The sequence below is a fragment of the Cylas formicarius genome, unplaced genomic scaffold (genome assembly GCF_029955315.1).
Source record: "Cylas formicarius isolate icCylForm1 unplaced genomic scaffold, icCylForm1.1 PGA_scaffold_3__17_contigs__length_32017465, whole genome shotgun sequence".
In the NCBI taxonomy this organism is placed as follows: domain Eukaryota; kingdom Metazoa; phylum Arthropoda; class Insecta; order Coleoptera; family Brentidae; genus Cylas; species Cylas formicarius.
The window spans coordinates 9,123,628-9,145,409 of record NW_026844326.1 but is presented as its reverse complement, the minus strand read 5'-3'; the positions used below and the strand labels follow the sequence as shown (position 1 = coordinate 9,145,409).

The 21,782-nt window shown below is 33.1% G+C and overlaps 2 protein-coding genes across 4 annotated transcripts in view; one reads left to right on the top strand and one right to left on the bottom strand.

Moving 5' to 3' along the window:
• Positions 1-2,644: 2,644 nt before the first annotated feature.
• Positions 2,645-4,950, bottom strand: LOC132699774 (cytochrome P450 9e2-like). Of its 3 annotated transcripts, none has more exons than XM_060666658.1 (6): positions 4,839-4,950; positions 3,598-3,827; positions 3,389-3,552; positions 3,175-3,340; positions 3,009-3,038; positions 2,645-2,951 (listed from the first exon to the last, which is right to left on the bottom strand). In XM_060666658.1, exons 2-6 carry the CDS (start codon positions 3,621-3,623, stop codon positions 2,771-2,773), a joined length of 567 nt encoding a protein of 188 aa, XP_060522641.1. In that variant the 5' UTR covers positions 3,624-3,827; positions 4,839-4,950; the 3' UTR covers positions 2,645-2,770. The 3 variants fall into 3 exon arrangements, with proteins under 3 accessions (XP_060522641.1, XP_060522640.1, XP_060522642.1); XM_060666657.1 differs by having other exon boundaries at positions 3,598-3,824; XM_060666659.1 differs by having other exon boundaries at positions 3,598-3,713; positions 4,839-4,944.
• Positions 4,951-9,424: 4,474 nt separating this feature from the next.
• The window catches only part of LOC132699402 (sialin), a 38,756-nt gene continuing 26,398 nt past the window's right edge, over positions 9,425-21,782 (top strand). Inside the window, exon 1 of the mRNA XM_060666075.1 lies at positions 9,425-9,580. The gene's annotated coding sequence lies outside the window, so the exon portion shown is untranslated. The remainder of the gene's footprint in view (positions 9,581-21,782) is intronic.

Below are 21,782 nucleotides of genomic sequence, written 5' to 3'. Positions count from 1 at the left end.
TTTGCAATAGGTAGATTTTTTTTTAAATAAGATCTGTTTGATTAGTTCAAGTTAATTGGGAATCGAAATAGACGCCCAGAAATCTGGCTACTTCTCCCTGGTGGATAGTTTTGTTATTCGATCTAAGTAAAATGCTTTTGTTTCAAGCCCTGCAAGAAAATACAAGCAACTTCGTTTTCTCCTCATTCAAAATAAGATTTTTAGGTCGACAATAAGATTGCATGATAAGGACGTTGACGTTAGTACCATTCCCTGCTCTTCGAAACTATTGCTAGCAGATGCGGAAGCCGCATCATCAGCGAACGATAGATAGCTGTCCCTAAAAAGTGGAAAGATATTCTAATTGCAATAAACAGTGGAGATCCTAAGAGATTGCCCTGAGGAACCCCGCATAACCATCTTTAACTTTTACTGCTTGACATTTATCAGTCAAAAAAGATTTTTACCATTTAAGTGCATTTTCACGTACACAATAACAATTGATCGAGAAGCATATGAATACTGATAACGTAGAATGCACGTTGCAATTCAAAAAATACACAAGCAGTTCTCCAGTCTCGATCTAAATTGAAAAGTAAAAAACAGAAAATTGGAATCGAGAATAATAATAATTATATTGTTACGTTTTTAAACCGACATAAATGTTCGAACGAACAAAACTTAACATTTATTTAAGTCATTAACTATTAACACACTGCTATTCACTATACATACTACCAATATTATATTATAAATTTTATTTTATTTAAACATCTATAGAATAATATATTATGCAACAAGTCCGGTAAACGGCAATTGACTCACGAGTTTATTTGAACGAGTGATTTAAAAAGTTTACCGAACGTGTTGCATACTATACTTTTTCTACGACCCTTAGTTTTTGGGTACATTTTCGGAAATGTTAGAAGTGGTTCGGATTCTGGGAAATGAAACTGACGTGCTAAAGTAACGCTTCCCGCACACTAGATCGGTATATAATTACGCATTTTACAGATGGGAGTCGAAAAAATCTGTTCTATCAACAAATAACAATGTTCAAATACCTTCACGAAGAATAAGTAGGTAAATAAAATAATTATACAACGAGAAGGTATCGTTCCATATACATACAGGGTGTTAAAAAAGCACGCAGGAAATTTTAAGAAACATAGGTCCAAAAATGCATATTTTTCAAGATACAGGGTGTTACATTTTTTTAAAAAATCTGTTTTTTCATTTATAACTTTTATATCACTTCCGCTATTTTTATCAAATTTATCAAAACGGGTGTTCAAAGTGTTTTCGGAGCGCGAGCATTAAAGATGCCAAATGAGATCTTGGCGAAACGTCTGCAGGATTCCAGTCGGAGTTCAACAAACGAACGGATATATATATATATATATATATATATATATATATATATATATATATATATATATATATATATATATATACATATATATATATAGTTTTGTTTTAGTTCTTCACGGATGAAACTATGTGTATTGATGGTAATCCGGGTGTTTGTTGCGGTTTAAGTGCGGACATGTACGAGTGACATGAACGCGCGGCCTCTGAAGATGCCAAGTGGCAAAGAGGCGACTGACTTCAGCGGCATCGTCGTCAATTTGAAAAATGAAAAAACAGGATTCCTACCATTGCACTCATTCAAAAGGAAGGTAAGAAAAAATTTGCATAAATGACTTTTTACTTCATACATGGCGGCATCTTCAATCTAAAATTGTTTAAAATGTTTGTCTGAGTGTGTTGTTATTCTACATTCCACGTGTGAAAAACAATTATATTGGTAAATATGTGAAATCGAATGTAATCTAATCTAGTTTAGTTGTCAGGGTTCCCGAGCGTGTTAGGTAGCGGACCTTCTTTTATCATAGTAAACCAAAATTTAATATTCCGGGTTGCAAAAATAACTATGACTGGAGTCGGACAATATACTGACTTGTGCATTTACTGATTATAAACCATGGCATGGAAGGGTGGTCCACTGGGATAAAAGCACCTTCGGGAAAAGGTAAAGGTCAAACGGACTGGAGATCATGAAGACACTAATGCTGATGTTTTAAAGACCATTTCCACCAAATACGTCATCATATTCCATTTGCGTATGTTAAAGTCATACATAATGGCAGCTACCAGTCAACAAAGTCCGAAAAAAAACCCACACCTTCTTGAAAAGAAAAAAATATCATTCATTAATTCAGTCATTCATTCTAGAGAGTGTAAATTTAAATAAACCTCTTTGTCCCAGATTTGTTGTCTACAAAATCGATTCAAAACTAAATATAAAGGTACGTCGTCTTCCGTTGCATCCCTGTGAATTAAACCTTATAAAATTGATATGGCGGCAAGTAAGAGGATTTGTCACTAGGCATAACACTACTTTTAAAATGTCGAGCGTGGAAATGTCGGAAGATAATGGAGCAAGTGCATCGAACATGTGATTGAAGTAGAAGAATGGGAGAAATTGATAACATGCTATAAAACACTGTGGGGCGTTTAACTGTTTCTCTGGTCTCCAGCGACTATTAGTGGCTGAGAAAATAAAATAGGATTTTATAATCAGTTCTGCCTGAGGAAATGGTCTGTATCTCCTCTGGCAGATCGATTGATCAATTAGTCGGCAAAAAAAACCGGTTCATTTGGTCCCCGGCGATTCCGTCCTTATGCCTTCCTAAAGCATTCAAAGAGATCCAAAATACTTCGCGAACCCGGAAAAATTCGATCCGGAGAGATTTTCAGAGGAAAACAAGAACAATATAGTTCCCTACACCTACTTTCCTTTCGGCGTAGGACCCCGAGCTTGTGTAGGATCTAGATTCGCCATTTTGGAAGTGAAAGCCATCCTGTTTAGGCTTATTTCAAAATTTGATTTTGTTCCCACCACCAAAACGCAGATTCCATACGAAATAAGAATTTGTTCCAACCTCCAAAGCCGTGTTTTAAATTGAAAACTAAAAATCGAAATAAACTATTCTTTTTTCGAAACTTAAATTATTCGTTATAATTACCTAGTAATCTCCATCTCATGTGTTTTGCTCCTTTTATATTTGTATAAAATGGAATAAAATTAGTAACAATATTATATATATATATATATATATATATATATATATATATATATATATATATATATATATAAACCTTTTGATTAGCGACATTTTGAATAAACTATACCTCGTGAACACATCCTTCAATTCCACTTCTATAAACTCCTTGTTCTTTCCGACGAAATAATCGGTAAAATCATCGACTGCCTCCAAGATCAAACTGAACATGTACTTCATTTTACTGCTGGTAAACGAAGCGGAAAGGATATCCCTCATGTGTTTCCAATTTTTACCTAAAATTCGCAGTTTTAGGGAAGGCTTATGATTGTCTAAGCGTTTACCTCTCAAGGCAATTAGGTTTCTGAACCAAAGCGGATCAGATTGATCTGAAAACAATGGAGAGTGGTCCATAAACGAGTCGAAGTCCTTAACCGTGATTTGCTTTAATAATTCCGGATCTCTTATCAGTAGGGTGGGTTTGTGAAATTGATCAAACCCGACGTACCTTAAAGAAGATGATACTAGTGAAGTTGCAGCCTAGATCACTCACGTATAATCTATCTCAATCTTCATCATATTGGCTTTCGACGGAAACCCTCCAGTAAAACTTTAACGATGGGTACATAAGTGTTGATCATTTGTGGCAGTATTGAATAATCTTTTTTACTGTGCGTTTCGAAAAAGTTATTTTACATAACATTGGTCACTTGATGTGTTGCTGTGTACGAAACTTCTATCAGTAGAGGATTTATTCAACAAGAAGTTTTCAACGTTAACCTACTTACAAAAACGCCAATATTACTGTACATTAATTATTTGTGCAGTGGACTGATGGTGATAGGTTTAATTATACTAAAAAACGATTGGCAATATCCAAATTTAAAATCCCAGAAATACCTTCCATATTAGCAAAATGAATTTATAGGTTTTGGCTTACTTTTTCAATCAAAATGTACTGGAGACTATCATGAAGTTTTTCAATTCTACTCCCAGCAAATCCTAGATCTTATTCCTTTGAAAATCCGAAAGAAAATCCAGGACTTCTTGCAAAATAAATGACATCGTTCATTCGTTTTTTATATTTAAGAAGCCATTTCAGAAAGATATGGAGATTGTAAATGTAATTAAACCTCTTTATCGTCGACGAAACCGCTTGAAAAAGAAAGAAAACGTCTCTTTCCCTTCCGCCATGTCACTGTGAGTTAAACTCCAATGGTGGGCCCGAATAAAAAGGTTTGAAGGAAGGCATAACACCACTGTTAAAATGCTAGACGTTGAACCCCCTTGCTTATAGTGGATTGTGAAAAAAGTAAATCTAACATGTGATTTCTATATAGAAAAAAGAACCCCTTATTATTTCTCTGGACTCTAACGACTACAATTTATCTGACTTCTCGGAATACAGTGAATAAAATTTGCTAATGAAGTTATATTAGAAATAGTGTTATTTAAAATACTAATATAATGCATCTGTGTTCATATTACTCTTACTGCAATATAAATTTTGCCCATCTCTATAATTATACTTACGCAATTTTTAATAACGATAATTGTAATTTATCTGAACGATGTAGCTTTTAAGTAGTCCACTAGTTTCGTGATCCCGGGAAAATTTACATTTTATAATTGCCGTATTAAGAAACTAAACCATAAACGAAACAAAAATAAATAATTAATTGGAACTGCGAAAGGAGAGTGAGTGATCTCCAAGTTTGATTTGAGACCATGTTACCATTGTTTTGAGTAAAGGTTCGAATAAAACGTTACAGTGTCACTAAGAAAAAATCATACCTTGCATCTGGATACATTTTGTAGATTCAGTCACCCCATTCGGCAAGCGATAATTTCCTGAAGGACGTGCTTAATACGTCGCCGAAAAATATCCATGGTTTGGTTTGTTGTACGCCCCTCTCCGTCCAGTATTTGAATCGTTTTATGTAAAATTGCCTAGCTGCTAGTGCAGCAGTGAGGATGAACAGAAGTAGGTAGATCATTTATTTTCTAATAAAACACATAAACAAAATAATCACTTTACACCACACAAAACTTTTGCGCCAAACATATAAGAGAAATTTCTATGAAAATCTACAAATATATAAAAATAATCAAAATATTTTTTGATTATACAGCTCTAGTTCATTTAGACTATGCATCTCACAATGATAGATAATATTGTAAATTATCCAATAAAACAAACAGTTTAAAGTACAGGGTCGGAGTAGTTAAAATCCGACGGCTGCTCAACATAATATATTGTTACATTATTGAGTATTCAATATTCAACGTAATTCAATGTGCTGGATGAACCACTCTGGGTGTTCGCTATTTTTAAGCATAATTCAGCCGAATTTAAACGCTGCTTTAGCTGTGATCAGACATCTCGTTAATAACATTTCAACAAAAACTTATACAACACTTTGTTGACAACATATATCGAATATCTACGTAAAATAGAGTTGCTTATAATTTTTCTTCGTAAATTTGTTATACACTTTTGTTATATTTCTTTTTATATATTTTTTATATTACTTGTAATATTTTCTATACAGGTAGTCAGTTTTTCACCAGTTATTATTTATATTATTTTGTTCCAGTGGTGCCCATTCCTTGTTATTATAGAATAATTACTTTATATGTAGGACTGGTTGTTTGCTTTAGGGGTTGCATAACACCAACGATGCATATCGCCCAACTAATGATGTAGTCCTTAATGTATATATTTATTTTATTTATTATTATTGTAACAAATATTATCATTATTCTTACATTCATCAGTTTCGAATAGTGTATTTCTCAACACCACCTTCCAACTCTTACAAGAAGAAATAAAACAGAACTGTTTCAGCTTCAAAAATACGTTTTTTGTTGTGAATTACTTTTATTTTCTCATATTTTGCTTTTTGTGTTCTATACAGGTGTGAAATTGTCGCCCGCGTTCCTCGGCGAGCGATTCCCCTTTACCCCTACTCCAATTCCACTAGCTCCGCCCGACTGCTTACGTCATACACGCGCGGCCTGGCGACTGGCATTAACCGTTTTATAGAAAAACGGTATATATGTTCTAAAATATTCTTCAGATTCATATGCAGATAAGAATATTACATTTTTAATGCTACTGCTTTGTAGTATAACTAAAAAAAATATGTTGGCTTACATATAATACTTTTTTAGAAACTGTTTCTCAAAAAATAGAAAATATTTTTTTTAGATAGGTTCCGGTCTATGTGCAGCGATTGCGGTGATACCATACCAACACTGTGTTCGAAGTGTTTTCGGAGCGCGAGCATTGAAGATGCCAAGTGAGATTTTGGCGAAACGTCTGCAGGATTCCAGTCGGATGCAAGATTTGCAGGATTCCAGTCGGATGCAGGATTCCAGTCGGAGTTCAACGAGCGAACGGATGATATCCCGGAATATAGTGTCATCACATTTTTCCATCCGTGAATCAATACGTGAGAATATATATATATATATATATATATATATATATATATATATATATATATATATATATATATTTTTTTTCAACAAAACGGATACCAAAGGCGCACCATCAGCAAGGCAATCGGTAAACAACAACAGCCGCAGCAGAGAGTGCAGGACGAGACCCAACGAAGATCGATCGCTGTCCTGCCATACATCAAGGGGGTTACTGACAAAATCGGCCGAATATTACGGAAACACGACATATCAACGGCATACAAACCTGACCATACCATCGGAGCAATACTAAGAAACCCAAAACAAAAAATTACTCTGGAAAACCAAGGAGTATACAGTGTAGCATGCGGATCGTGCAGCCTGACGTATGTGGGACAGACCAACAGAAGGATTTCAGCCAGGCTCGAGGAACATCGTTTAGCCATAAGAAACAAACAAACAACATCTGCTTTGTTTCAGCACCAACATCAGACAGGCCACAAAATTGATTTCGGCACTTGCAAACAAATAGCTAATATTCCTGATTTTAGGACTAGGATTATACGAGAGGCCATCGAAATAGAAAAGTCCGGACACCTCAATACGAGAGACGACGCTCTGCATTTATCCAACACGTGGAGAACGATAATCAAACAGCAGAGTGATGCGCAGCAGCCAACGGGAACATCGCAACTACGATCGGGCGAAATTAACAACGCGACAATTCAGGGGGCGGAGCCACCTCCCCCCACGCACAAGCAGCACCGTTACCATCTCCGGCGCAGAGTATAAATACCGCACGCACCGCCGATAACCTCCCAGTGTTCGAAGTGTTTTCGGAGCGCGAGCATTGAAGATGCCAAGTGAGATTTTGGCGAAACGTCTGCAGGATTCCAGTCGGATGCAAGATTTGCAGGATTCCAGTCGGATGCAGGATTCCAGTCGGAGTTCAACGAGCGAACGGATGATATCCCGGAATATAGTGTCATCACATTTTTCCATCCGTGAATCAATACGTGAGGATATATATATATATATATATATATATATATATATATATATATATATATATATATATATATATATATATATATATATATATATATATATATATATATATATATATATATATGTATATATATGATGACACTATATTCCGGGATATCATCCGTTCGCTCGTTGAACTCCGACTGTAATCCTGCATCCGACTGGAATCCTGCAAATCTTGCATCCGACTGGAATCCTGCAGACGTTTCGCCAAAATCTCACTTGGCATCTTCAATGCTCGCGCTCCGAAAACACTTCGAACACACACATATATATATATATATATATATATATATATATATATATATATATATATATATATATATATATATATAAATCGCCTTCCCCTTGTAGATCCTACATCTATTTACACACACACACTTTGCTGATGACACCACTGTGTCTGTTTCTGGGGAAACACGTTGGAGAGATCCAGGATCGCACAGGAAAAGGCTGAACACTGGTTTAGTGCAAATAAATCAGTTTTAAATAAGGATAAAACGGAGAGAATGGTTTTTTCCATGCGAAATTAAAGTAGAGTTAATTTTAATAAAATAAATACCAAATTTCTTGGCATCTATATTGACCCAAAACTTCAGTGGGACTCCCATATATATGTTGTTGCTCAAAAACTGACCAAAAGGTTGTATTTGCTTCGAAAATGTCTCTCCTGGTGTGTTAAGGACTGCATATTTTGCACTTTTTCATGCACACCTCCTATATGCGATATTTGGGGCATGCTGTTGGCAGGCACCGTTTGTTCAGATTACAAAGAAAAGCAATTCCAATTATTAGTGGACTTAGTTATCGGGAGGACTGTAAAAATGCTTTTCGAGACTTGGAAATTCTTACATTGTCCTCGTTGTTTGTGTTAAAAAACTATTAGTTATAAAGACAAATCTGCATCTATTTACCACTTATAAGGAAGTGCATGACCATCAAACCAGAGGTCGGGACAATGTGATTATTACCTACTGGCGCTTAGAGAGGTGTCAGACTAGTCCAAATTATTGGTCCGTTAAATTTTTTATGCGCTTCCAAATGCTGTTCGTAATTCACCATTTGTATAAACAAACAGTCAAACGATTTTTAATTAATCAGCATTTTTATTCTTTTGATGAATATTTGTATTTCAATTATAATGTACCAAGTGCATTTGAAGTATGTTATTTTAGTCCTTTTTGTTTGACGTATGTAAATCATCCGTGATAGTGTTCGTATTCGTGTATATTTCATATTCCATGCAATGCTCCAGTGGGAGAAAATTTTTCCTATCCAAACGCTGATGGTTTAGAAAATACAGATTGTTGAAAGTTAGTTATTGACCAATAATGTAAACAACTAACAATCATAAAAAGCATTATATTTAACTTTTTGTATACTTAATATGTCTAATAGTTGAATAAAGAAAACGCGGATTTTCTAGTGAAACTCTATTTTCACAACTGAAGAAAATTACAGAGTGCTGCTTGCGTCTCGATCAACAACCCAAGCAACAATGCCGAGATTAAAAAAAAACACATTAACAAGTACCAATGTGAAACTAAAAATCCATCTCTTAAGTGTTACAGAATAAAACGATACACAAACCAATTGTATGGCTTTCAAAAGAACGCTATTAATTAAATAAGAAAATTAGGTTCCCAAATTCCTTAATATGGGAGATGGTCACATATCCAAGGAAAACCTTCTAAAAATGCAAACCGCGCGTCGCTACCGATCGGAAATAAAGGAGATAAACATTGACACACCTCTCGCGACCGCTGACGTCAAACATTGTGACGTAACTCGCTAAAAAATAAAACACAAATAACATTCAGGACGCGATACACCCACCGACGGCAGTGCGCATGCCCTAAGGTACACGCTTTTTCGAGAGAGCTTTCGGCGTCATTCATCGTTATATTTAGTAGTAGTAAGCTGTGGGCTGTGGAATCACCAAGTCGGTGGTTGCGTACAGTTGTATCCGGTGGTTGTATACTGCATTCCCTTTTGCCTTTTTTTTTTGGTGAACCTATTTGAAAATCGGTAGCGGTTTTATTCACAACTGGTACTAAATCGATCAGGTAATGTGAATTTTCAGTTTTATCGAACTGTAAAGTTTATTGGTTAATTTAATTAAAGCAATATTTAATTACTTTGTTTATCTCCCAAAAATTTGTATTATGTTTGAATTGAAATTTAAATTATTAAATATGATTTTTCACTGGCGAAGAGAGTTTAAATGGAAACTATATTATTAACACATTTTTTCTTGGAAGTTAAACTTTTCAGGATGTATTGTGCAACGAAATAAATAAAACTAAAGTGAAACTTTTGTAATCTCATTACAGTGCTATTTAACAGGAAAAAAAAACGAAATTATTGAAAGCTTTCGAAAACAACTCACAATTCTCAAAAAATTTTTTACACGCATTTTTTCATTTTCAAAATTATTTATCGTATGACCCTCGTATTTAAGCGCTATCGACAACAGGAAACGTCCTTTAGCGAATTTATTGCTTTTTAGTGGACTACAGTTTCAGTAATTGGGTTCATTGTTGCAGAGCGTAGGTCACTTAAGCCGAGTATTTACGAATTTGTGCGTTCGAATTTTTTGATACTGTCGTATTTTAAAATTTAATTGTTGTTTTTCACGATCTACTCTTTTTATACGAGGTGTTTCATTGGTGACTAAATAAAAAATTCGATTGCAGTTTACTCAGCTCAAAAAAAAAAGAATAGAAATGAAGAAGCGTGGGAAATATACCGGGTGTCGATGAAATTACTTGCCCTCAAATAATATTAAATAAATTTGAAATTGAGACATGTTATATAAATAAAGTAGAGATACATTTTGGCATATAAGACAATTCAACTTTTTTATTTCAAATGAAACACAACGTATATTTTTCGATTTTCGTATTCTACGAGTAAATTTTTCGTAATAGTTTTAGAGATATATAGCATTAAAAAATGTCAAAACAAACATGTTTTAATCAAAGAAGAATTCTCAGAAAGAGTGTTCTGTACATAAAACCACTTGATAAAAATTAAAAAAAACATATATTCGCTTTTACGGGAACGCTAAAAATTGGATTTTGTAGTAGTTTTCCGCAAAAACCTCGAATGCAAAGTCCCATTTTTTTATTATGTATTCAATTTAGAATAATACTTATGATAAAGCGTTTTTATGTGTCTCCAATACTTTTTGAGATTTTTGCGATTTTAATTTAAAATTCAAAGCGTATATCACTAAAAAATATTGAAAATAGTTTATTTTCTTTGGTAAGTAAAATTTTTTTTGGACTTCCGGTAACAGTCTAATTTTTCCCTTTTATCAAATACCTTTGATAAAAGTGAAAAAAGTGTCTTTTCAATGTTTTGGTTCAAATGTTTTTTTTTATTTCAAATAACTGAGGAAAAATGACAGAGAAATTTTTGAACCCAATCGCCTTCAAAACTATTTGAGCTATAGAAATGAGGTAAAAATACCTGGATTTACCCATAGAACACAAGCAGGAGGTGTTAGTTAAAATAAGAAAGCTGACATCACTTCCTCTCTCTAAATTTCAAATTTATTTCATTTTTTGGCAGAGTTCTGGTTGGACCTGTCACCTCATTGACACTAGGTATACTTTGGCACCTAACCAGGAAAGATGCACAATCGTATTCTCTTGAAAATAAAATAAAGAAAAAATGCAGAATTGCATAAAAAGTATAAAAACAAATATACCTTAAATTTCAGAAGCGCATTAGGCACAGGAAAGAGTCGAAGAAAAAATTGAAATAGGAAAATAAAAGTAAAATTCAAACTTCAAATTATAAATTGAGCCCTATTTCTTAATAAGTATAATTATATAATGTATAACTGTTATTATATTTATCAAAATAATAGACTACCTGCAGTAAAGCCTCTGTCACATTACTTTCATTTACTAAACTCTTATGGCCTTAATTTATAATATAGGAATACGGAATTTATCGGAAGATAGTATTGAAACCAAATTAGTAATTCAAATTTACCTTTTATTTAGCTCTCGCATTAAGAAACTAGGTATAAATGATGAGCGCGGTGTCCATGTCTGAACAGTAACTGCGAACTAGAACTAATACGTGGGGATAGAATGCAGAATAACCATAATAAAAACATAGACAACACGGAAAATTTGCCTTTTTATTTGCAACATTACTAAAATTGCAGCAATTGTTTTTCAATTTCAATTTCAATTGCACAAGTAATTTTGTGCTCGTTTTCATTGTCCATTGAATACTATCGTCCCATGACACTGCAATAAATGATATGGAGAATTATGCAGAGGTCATAATCCAGTATTTAAGGTAAATGGCCCCAAAACAATTAATTTTTACTGTTCTTCAGCCTTCTTGTCTTAAGAAATTTTAAAATAAATTCCGGACTGAAATAGAATAATCCACATGTCGTCTGTTTTTTCTTTACTATTTTTAGATAAGCAGCTGAGCGAGTTCTCACAATACCATAATGGAGAATAAAAAACATATTCGATTTTTCCGCCGATCGCGGAAATGAGACGCGATTTATTCGCGTTTCAATGTAACGTAAACGTTACTCGATCAAAATTAAACAAATTACACTGATAAGATTTCGTTAAAGCCTTCACGCACCAGAAAACGATTTAATCTTCATGATTTTATCGTGCTTTTATGCCGCAGTAACTTTGACGTTTTTTAGATAAGTACGTGCAAATTATTACGTTGGAAAATCAGCGTGAAATTTTTTAAAACGCCGTCACGGTGCGGGAAAGCGATGCATACAGGACGGTCGTTTTTTCAATCGGATTATATTGGTAACTTTCGAATAATTAAAGATAGAATCGTTTCAATGGGATGAAAGTTGTGTATTTATTTGGTATTTTTTTCCTAGCACACTTATTTGCAATTTTACGAACAAAAACTTATTGAACAGTTGTGCGGTTCAGCTTTTTCAGCTGGTTAAGTCAGTACTTCATGTCTACTGTTACTCGTTTGCAAGAAAAAAAAACATATAAAATTATAATTTACTACATTTTAAGTTAAAACTCTCAAAACGGTTCGAGATTAGATAAAAATGTTATGTGTTTCATTTTATATTTACTAATACTGAGTGTTAAATTTAAAATTTCAGTTAGTAGTGTACAAAATTGGGTCACCCTATAATGAATTTCGAAGAAGCTCATTTTGATCCCAAAAAGTTTGTATAACTTTTTTCTTTGTAAGAGAATCGGTTTTTCTGAAATATTTCTTAGTCCACCTCTGATAATATAATTTTTTCATCTTCAGGATATTATTCATGTAAATTTCCCACTTGTATGCCACTGAATTGTATTTATCTTTAATGGTTTAACATTTACCTATCGAAAAGGTGACCGTTATATATATCCCAAGGGTAAAATTTGTAGAAGTTCTTATCTTTGTTTTGCGAATAGTTTGGGGCAAATTTATTGAATGGCTTGTTTCACAGCCATCTGGCTTTTAATTAGAGTGGGAAAATCGAGGTACGCGTTCACATATTGCGGTTAATACCAATTGAGAGCAAATTAAATAAGAACTGGGAAAACAGAATACGTTAAACATATGCACAAATAAAAAGTTAGTATGTAAAGCGTAATTAGCTGCAATAAACAATAGAGCACTTTGCAACAGTTTAATGGGCTTAATTTTAAGACAAAGTGCATATAGGTTCATATATAGGTTCTGGTAATATAAAGTTTGCCAGATACAGATGCCTCATTTCACAACTTATATGTATATATATATATATATATATATATATATATATATATATATATATATATATATATATATATATATATATATATATATATATATATATATATATATATATATATATATATATATATATATATATATATATATATATATATATATATATATATATATATATATATGATGACACTATATTCCGGGATATCATCCGTTCGCTCGTTGAACTCCGACTGGAATTCTGCAAATCCTGCATCCGACTGGAATCCTGCAGACGTTTCGCCAAAATCTCACTTGGCATCTTCAATGCTCGCGCTCCGAAAACACTTCGAACACTCGGAGCGCGAGCATTGAAGATGCCAAGTGAGATTTTGGCGAAACCTCTGCAGGATTCCAGTCGGAGTTCAACGGGATGATAGTGTCATCACATTTTTCCATCCGTGAATCAATACGTGAGAAAATTATATATATATATATATATATATATATATATATATATATATATATATATATATATATATATATTCATGGCAGTTGTAAATAATTGACAATTATTATTATTGATTTTTCTCAAGCTATAAAAAGGTGTAAAAAATTGTATCTAAAACTCTGCATTTTGTTTTATTTACTCAATTTTTATCAAACAATAGATGAACATTATTTTAATATTTACATAATAATATAATGAGCTACTGCCGTTAAAAAAGTTAGCATTTCAGAAGCCTGCTTTTTAAATTCTAATTGACGTTGTTTGAATTTGATCCGTTTTGACAAAATCATTTCATATCGCTTGTTCGTTTGTCGGAGCAATAAAACTAATAAATCTACTTTTGGGTTGGGTTTTAGGAGGAAGCAGCTTACCTGCCGAGCGTCCCACTTAAATATGCTGCTGGGTATTGCCTATTATTATTTCTTCCTTTTTCGAATTTGTTTCGACATTCACATGGAAATGAGGCTATGTTCCAGGTTTACAGTTCGAAGTCTTTATACCACGTGTGCGTAATATTTTAGCATATTGTATTTGCCAATTATCGACCACATTCGAATGGAATTGCAATGATACGCAGTTCTAGCAGGATGTCACTTTCTTGATTGGTTCAGTTATTTCACTGGTGTAATTTTCTCATCGGAAAAGTTAAGTATTGACGGATCAGAAATTGTCACACTATAATTAGATGCTTGATATTATCACAAGAATGCCAATCTGATATGTTTGAAGAAGCAGTTTTGATTAATGTCACGTTAATAGATACTAAAAGTTTCTTAAGGTTATAGTTCAGTCGATATTCAAGGAGGTGATGTGGTATTATATAAATTCTAACCGAAATTGTAATTAAGTGTTTCATATTTTTAGTTATTCATACAAAGCATTCCATAATCTCGTACTCTAAACTTGAAATCGGTGCACCACTTTTCTCATATGTATCGGGCTTTTTATTTTTTAATGTTTACGTATTTTTAATGGATTCCAGTTCATTCAATTTGCATATACAGGGTGTTTCGAAATGAATGTACCAATTTGCAAACCACTCTCGATATTTCAAGCAGAAAAAGACACTGATTTGAAATTTTAGGTTTCTGGGTCACATTTTTATCTGTCTACATCAGGCATTAATTTTTGGCTATCTTGAAGGGGGATGTTCTCTTTACGTCCAGATTTGAAGCTGCTAGACGGGTGAAGGTTTCAGAACTATCTTCAAAGTGCAGCAGTATATTCAGCTGCGTATCGTTATCTAACACTTACTGTAGAATTTTGTTCAATACAGTCAAACTTCTTCGGAATTGTCGATAAATGTTGCCAAATATTTTGTTTCCTTGTTAGCGTCTATCAGGAAATTTGGCTTTTCTTTACATGTTCAACCGAGAAAAAACTCAATGGAATGCAAACGTTATACTGTCAAAAATTTTAACGACGAGAAACGGCAATTCATTCAAATGGTTTTTTGAAAACACGTCAATGATTATTACATTATTTTCTAAAATACGTTATGCGGAAAAATGTTTTAAAATTTAATAGACAACGTAACAAAAACCTAAACCTTCTTCCACTTCCACTTACACAATCCTTCTGGATTCCTCCTTTATCGGTTTTTGCGGAGTCGAACTTGCTGACGTTTCGCCAATCATCCTGTTTAGTTCTTCAGTTTCGGTTAAGCTCTGAAGAAGTCAACAGGAGGAATTCAGAAGTTTTCTAAATAACCAGAATCCCAAGATATTTGCTAATAACGGTGCATTGAAGACGGTTATGTAGATATTCATAATGTATCATTGGATTCCTCTTTTAAAAGGAGTACTTAAAAATGTAATTAAATATAGGGAGTTCCGTTTATAAAATGTAACTTTATTTCACCACCCTGATTGAAAATACTTTCTAAAGGGAAATATAGCATTTTTGTGAATTCAGTGAAGGAGGATAAGTTGATTGAAGTCGAATAAGAATCGACTTTATTGATAATAATCAAAGTATAAATGTACGTAAAATATAAATATGTACAGGTCGACGTCTAATCTAAAGCTATTCAAACTTAACCCTGGTAAACGTGAACTTATAACTACACCAATTAAGATAAATTATGTGCCAAAAAGAACGAAAATATATCTACTGTTCCCAATGCAATAAATATAATAACATATTTGTGCCTAATGTAACTTTATTTCACCACCCTGATTAAAATTGAGTGAGTTGAAATAATAAAAAGAAATTAAAATTAAAAAAAAACATAGATTAGATTAGACAGATAGATACCTTAAATCATACTGTTCTTATTTTGAAGTTAAGTTCTTTGGTTTAAACTACATTGCTACTGCTTACTTGGGAGGTCGCCGACAGGGGGTTACGTTGGGATCAGTGGTGGCTACCAATTTGAAGGGAAGTTCATCGGGACAGCATTTTAGGACGTTTATTGGTTTGGACTTCTCTAGGCATCTAAATAAATGTTATTCTAGATGATATGCAAATATGCCTTTCATTCTCGGTAGACATAACTTTGTCTTTCAACGGCCTAAATGAGGATCTTGAAATGATTTCTAGAATCTCCAAAGCCCATGGACCGATATTAAATCATTGCAACACCCGGGTCCTTCTTTTTTTCTTGAATAGTTCTCTGCTTGAATTTGTCTACAAATGTAAAAACTTAGAAGTCTTTCTTGATAGCAAATTGTTTTTTGATTCTCACTTACTGCAGAAGTCCTACGGTAAACTGAAAGTACTTTAGATGTATAAAGATTTCTTATCTACTTAGACTCAAATTGTGTGACTCTCTTATACTCTGTCTATTGGACGGTATATACTGGCCGGCTCCAAGACGGAATACTTAAAAAAATTGCAAAATGCCTGCCTGAGATACAGCTATAGTTTGTGTAAATTTGATCATATAACGCCGGCACTCAAGGTTTCGCAGTGATTCAATCTGTCTGGTATTTTGTGCATCTGTCTACGTTAATGTATAAAATTACTAGGTACGAAAAGCCTCGCTATCTCTATGATAGACTGGTCAGGGGTAGTGATGTTCACTTAGTTATTTTTACTTCCACTTTATATTGTTTTTTTTAACATTTATCCCCTTTTGATTGGTTTAAAACTGTCTTATTGTGTATTTAGGTGGACGTAAGAGCTGATATTTATGTTTGTCATTTTTTTCCTTGTTAAATTCTAAAGATTCTATTACGTTGTATCCGTGGTTAGGTGGAGTAGCGGTGCTAGATCTTACCACCTGTCCAACTCTCCTGTGGTATGTTTTTCTGCTGTATTCTAATAAAGGTCGTTTATTATTATTATTGTTATTATTATTATTTCAAGATAACGTATAGGGCCCTTCTTAAACCGACCAACATGTACCCATTCTCATGTAATAATTAGTTTGCTCTTTTCTCTGCATAATCGACATGAAACCCCGTAATAATTTATATTTGGGATGTGGTCTGACTCGGAACAATAATTCGCGTTTGGTTGCGCCGAATACATAAAATTTAATGACGTGACGTTATTGGTTTGAATGCGAGCGAACTTGAAATTCTCATTTATACCGATTTAAAATCGCGAGGCGTAGAGATATCTGGCGAATATGTAGCCTCCATTCGTAGGCCTTGTCAACATAATTCTGTGTTATTTTAATGTTGTATTAATCCGTTCTAAATTGGGGAAAGCATTGTCATCGATGGTATGGAAAAAACGATTAATAATATTAAGCTTTAGGGTTGGTAGGTTAATACGGATTCTCCTATACAATGCGTTGCGTCGACACGAATTCAATTCAAATCTCTCATTAGGAAAATCCGTTATCGATTTCGCTGCTATTTCTGGTTCCCGTGGTAAATAAATCAACAAGATTATCAATAACTTGTCGTAAAAAGAGCCCGGGGTTTGGAGGGAACACAGCGAAAATGATTTTGTTGTCCCAATTTTACTTTCTAAAGGGAAATAACAAATACCAATGAAACAAAAGCCAATGAATAGATAAATAAATGAATTTTGAAAAGGGCCTCCAATTTTTGAACATTATGATTTATTAAATCATGTGGCAAAGAATTTATAAAGTTGAATGCTGCTATAACTAAGTATTTTTAATATGCTGCTACTCTGTGCTGCGGTGTTAAAAATGTTAATTTATTTCTGCTATGCAGAGTTCAGCTTGAATTTATTTTAAAAATTTTCTAATGTAAGAAAAGAGCTTTTCGCTAAACCATGTACAAAACAACCCAAGTGATAATTTCTTCGATAGAACATGTTTAAACACTAAAGTTCATTAATTTTATGTGTTATATATAAATAGGCAATAGAAAAATCAGTGATTTCTGTATATTCCGTTCCATGAAAAAAGGTAACCAGTTTCAATCTTTAACTTAGATCGAACTGAAAATTGAAATGTAATAATGAAAAACTGTCAAAGTCAAAAGGAAATGTTTTTCGCTGTTTTCCAATCGATTTAGCTATAGAATAAGGTATAGCTAGTGTAGAGGTTTTTCTTCCATACGCTTTTTCTTTTTCACAAATGTTCCTGAAGTGATCTTTTTTTTTTTATTAATGTTGCAAATTAATTTTCACATCACATAATACTCTACTTTTTTTTAAATTAGTGATGTCACTGAATGTCAGGATAGACAGGAGTTTCATTTGTATGGTTTCTAGTTCTAGTTTCTAGTTTCCATGCCATTTATGTTTTCTAAAATCAAATAACAACGTAATATTTTTCAGGAGATGACACTTACACTGCTGTTAATATGTTCAGTGGTGAAAACTACATATGAATAGACATTTTTTGAATTGACATTGAACTGAGGTGGCTTTCACTTGATGAAAATCCATTTAACAAAATAAATAAGAACTAAAAGTTCAGATTTTCACGAAATTATATATTTTCACATGACAATTGTTTCGACAACACCGTGTCTTTATCAAATGTCACATTTTTTAATATACTTTTTGTTTCCATCTGAGAAGTGCTTCTTCTACTTAAAATATATTTATTGGCTTTTGTTCTATTGGCTTTTTATGATAATGCTACCTTTTGAAATTGACAAAAATTGTTCGGGTTCGTCAAAAATCTTAAATATAGTTAATAATATTGAGATATTTTAAATTCTTACACAAAATTTTTGCATGGAGCGGAGATTCTATTATTTTGAATCCCCATGAACTTTATGCTCAACTATTCTTGCTATTGTTTCTATATCCACAAAAACAATTGCGATATTAGAATATTGTTTAAATTTTTAAAGAAACTTCCACAGGCTACTGTAATACTATTTATAAAACCTTTTGGATTGTTGTTTATGAATCAATCTTGTTGATGTTTCGCCTGATGTTTTCCTGTCTGCTTCTTCAGGGCTTAACTGAAACTGACTCGTATTGCACTCTGTGCCATTTGTTAACTGGGGCGGAGCTAAAGGAGGTTGATTGTGTACTGGGTCCATAGAATTCTATTTAGTTAGGTTCTTTTCAAACAATCTATAAGCAGGTATGGAGTAAAATGCGAGCCAGTTTCTGTTAAGCTCTTAAAAAACCCACAGGATGTGGGATAATATTTTTGAATATTTCTCCTATTAATTCTGTTTAAACTATAGCATTCAAACCTCGATTCAAACAAAATGTACGTAGCCATAATCCAGCAAAGAACATGATCTTTCCGTTCAAGATAAGCTTTGGTTAACAAACGATTTAGGTTACTCTCATATAATTCTTTACCTGAAAATGCCATCACAAAAATACTAAATATTTCCACTTTGTCAAAGAGTTCACTTTTACCTTTTACTGTTTGTGAACAAGCACGAATTATTTAACTAAACACCAAACAGTTAATTTAAAGAAAGATACATTGGGAAAATGTTCGGATCCAGTTACCTAGTCTCGTCATTGTCTCTGAAAACATCATTTTTAAAAGTAGCGCTAGATTCTTTTGCCACTACTTACATTACTGTAAATAACTTTTTGAAACGAATGGTGTTGTTGACAATTGCTTTTGAATTCTATTGCACAGTAGTTTAATATTCACACTATATCATTAAACACAGAAAAAGGGGCTTTTTGTTATTTAATAAATCGCATCTCCAGCGCATCTCGCTGTTTCGTGAGAGCCGGGCCGAACAAGCCCGACACATCCCGAAGCGATTAGCGGCAATTTGCCGATTGACAATTTGCAAGAATTTGTTCGGTGATCAAAATTTCTAAAGAGAACCGAAATTACCCACAAGTTCTTTTTTTGCAATTGACTGTGATTATGATGAGTGAGATGTCTCGTTCGCAACAAAAGAATTAAGTTCGTATCCTTGATTTACAAGAGTCTCATTTTTAATATCTAATCTACTACTATCTTTTTTCCCGGTATCTTCTTCTCCACGTTTTGAAACATAGCTTATCGATCTTTCACATGTAATTGATTGTTTTACAACAAGTATTCCAATTGTACTCACGCCAATCCCCTTTTGGTTCCACAATGTCAAAAAGGCACGTTAAATTTGCTTTATGGATTATCTTCTTTGTTTTTAATGGTTTACTGATAATAATGCCAATCTGGTATTTACTTGCAGATTATCATAAACTAAAAAAACAGTTTTAATGCTAAGAGTACAGGTTTTTTAAGCAACAAGAAGGTAGATAAAATAAAATATAATAATAACTTTTGGTGTTGTAGATCGCCATCCTTTTCAAAAATGTCACTGGCCATGATCTATTCATCACTGAGAAAACAGTTTTTAGCACTGTGAGGCAATACTAGAAAAAAACGGTCCTCTAATTGCTATTTTGCTATTGCCATTTGCTGATTAGCGTGTTTATTTATTTTTTGTTGTTTATATGTTCCGGATACTATTTTCTCTTAAAGTACCTTAATTCATAATTTTAGTTATACCCTGTTTTGTAGATTTTTGTTGTTATCTGAGTGGAACGCAAAGGTATAACAACAAAAGATGAATTAAAAAATTTTTGTTTTCGTCAGATTATATCCACGGGTGCTATTTTGACGTTTGTCAATTCTAACGAACATGTCACACGGCACTCAGTAATTAGATTCCTGCTTTTTTGCAAAAATGTAGCCAAGGCTAATTAATAGTTGAGGAAAAATTATAGTATGCAACACATTCTTCTGGCACTCGTTTATTAAGCACTCGAGGACTCAATCTAATCTGAACTGTGACTAAAATGGCGTTTATCAAACTTGTTGCATAATTTAAAAATTTTAATTATCATAGTTGGCATTTAGTTGATTACATGTATTATTCGTGTTTTTACACTATAAATATCTTTTCTTGCCTTATTTTTAAAACGGTAGCATTCCGAAAAAGTGCATAGAAATTGTCCCACTGTAAACTTTCGACTTTAGCTCAATTTTTTTAGAAACTATTTCGCAAGAGTGCTGATTTTTTTTATGCGTAGCAACGGGTAAACAAATGAAATGTGCATATGTGGTAGTTATAAAGAGAGCAACAAACTTCTCAAAGACTTAAATTAATTGCCTGGCAACCGAAATTTTCACATTTTTTGTTTTTAATAATTTGGTTACTGTTTAAGTGTACTTAAATACTACACCGCAAAAAGCTGCTCAAATTATTGCTTTAGTCGAAAATGAACAATCCGATCGAACCGTTATAGGATAAGCTAAAATGAAGAATTCAAGCTAGAATTCGAACCCCAACCTCGATTCCAGAGGTTATTGTTGCAGTAGAGGAAGAGTGGTTTCACATTCCACAAGAAACAATAACGAACTTGGTTAGATCTATGCCTAATCGTCTAAAAGATGTTATTTAAGTTATACCCATTATTAAAAAATTATTTTTAAATTGTTAATTGTCAATCAGCCTATTTCTATTTTAATCAATTTAAACTCGTATTAAAGCACATTAAATTATTTTTCAAAGAGTATATTTATTTTGTAATTTTAGTGAAAAGTTACAATGGGCTGAATTCTATGCACACAAGTGTATTTTGCTTTAATTCGGCAAAAAAAATTATCGATCGACATACATACAAACATCATTCCAAAGACAATAATCGTTTTACCTAGGTGATAAGACGGATTACAATTTCCCCATTCAATGTAAATCGTGAGTGTA

Excerpts from the sequence above, each read along its gene's own strand:
- LOC132699774 (XM_060666658.1), bottom strand. The coding sequence starts at position 3,623 with ATGATGAAGATTGAGATAGATTATAC. Across the intron at positions 3,553-3,597 it reads AAGATTGAGATAGATTATAC|GTACGTCGGGTTTGATCAAT; the intron begins GTGAGTGATCTA and ends ATCTTCTTTAAG. Across the intron at positions 2,952-3,008 it reads CATGAGATGGAGATTACTAG|TTTTCAATTTAAAACACGGC; the intron begins GTAATTATAACG and ends TTCGATTTTTAG.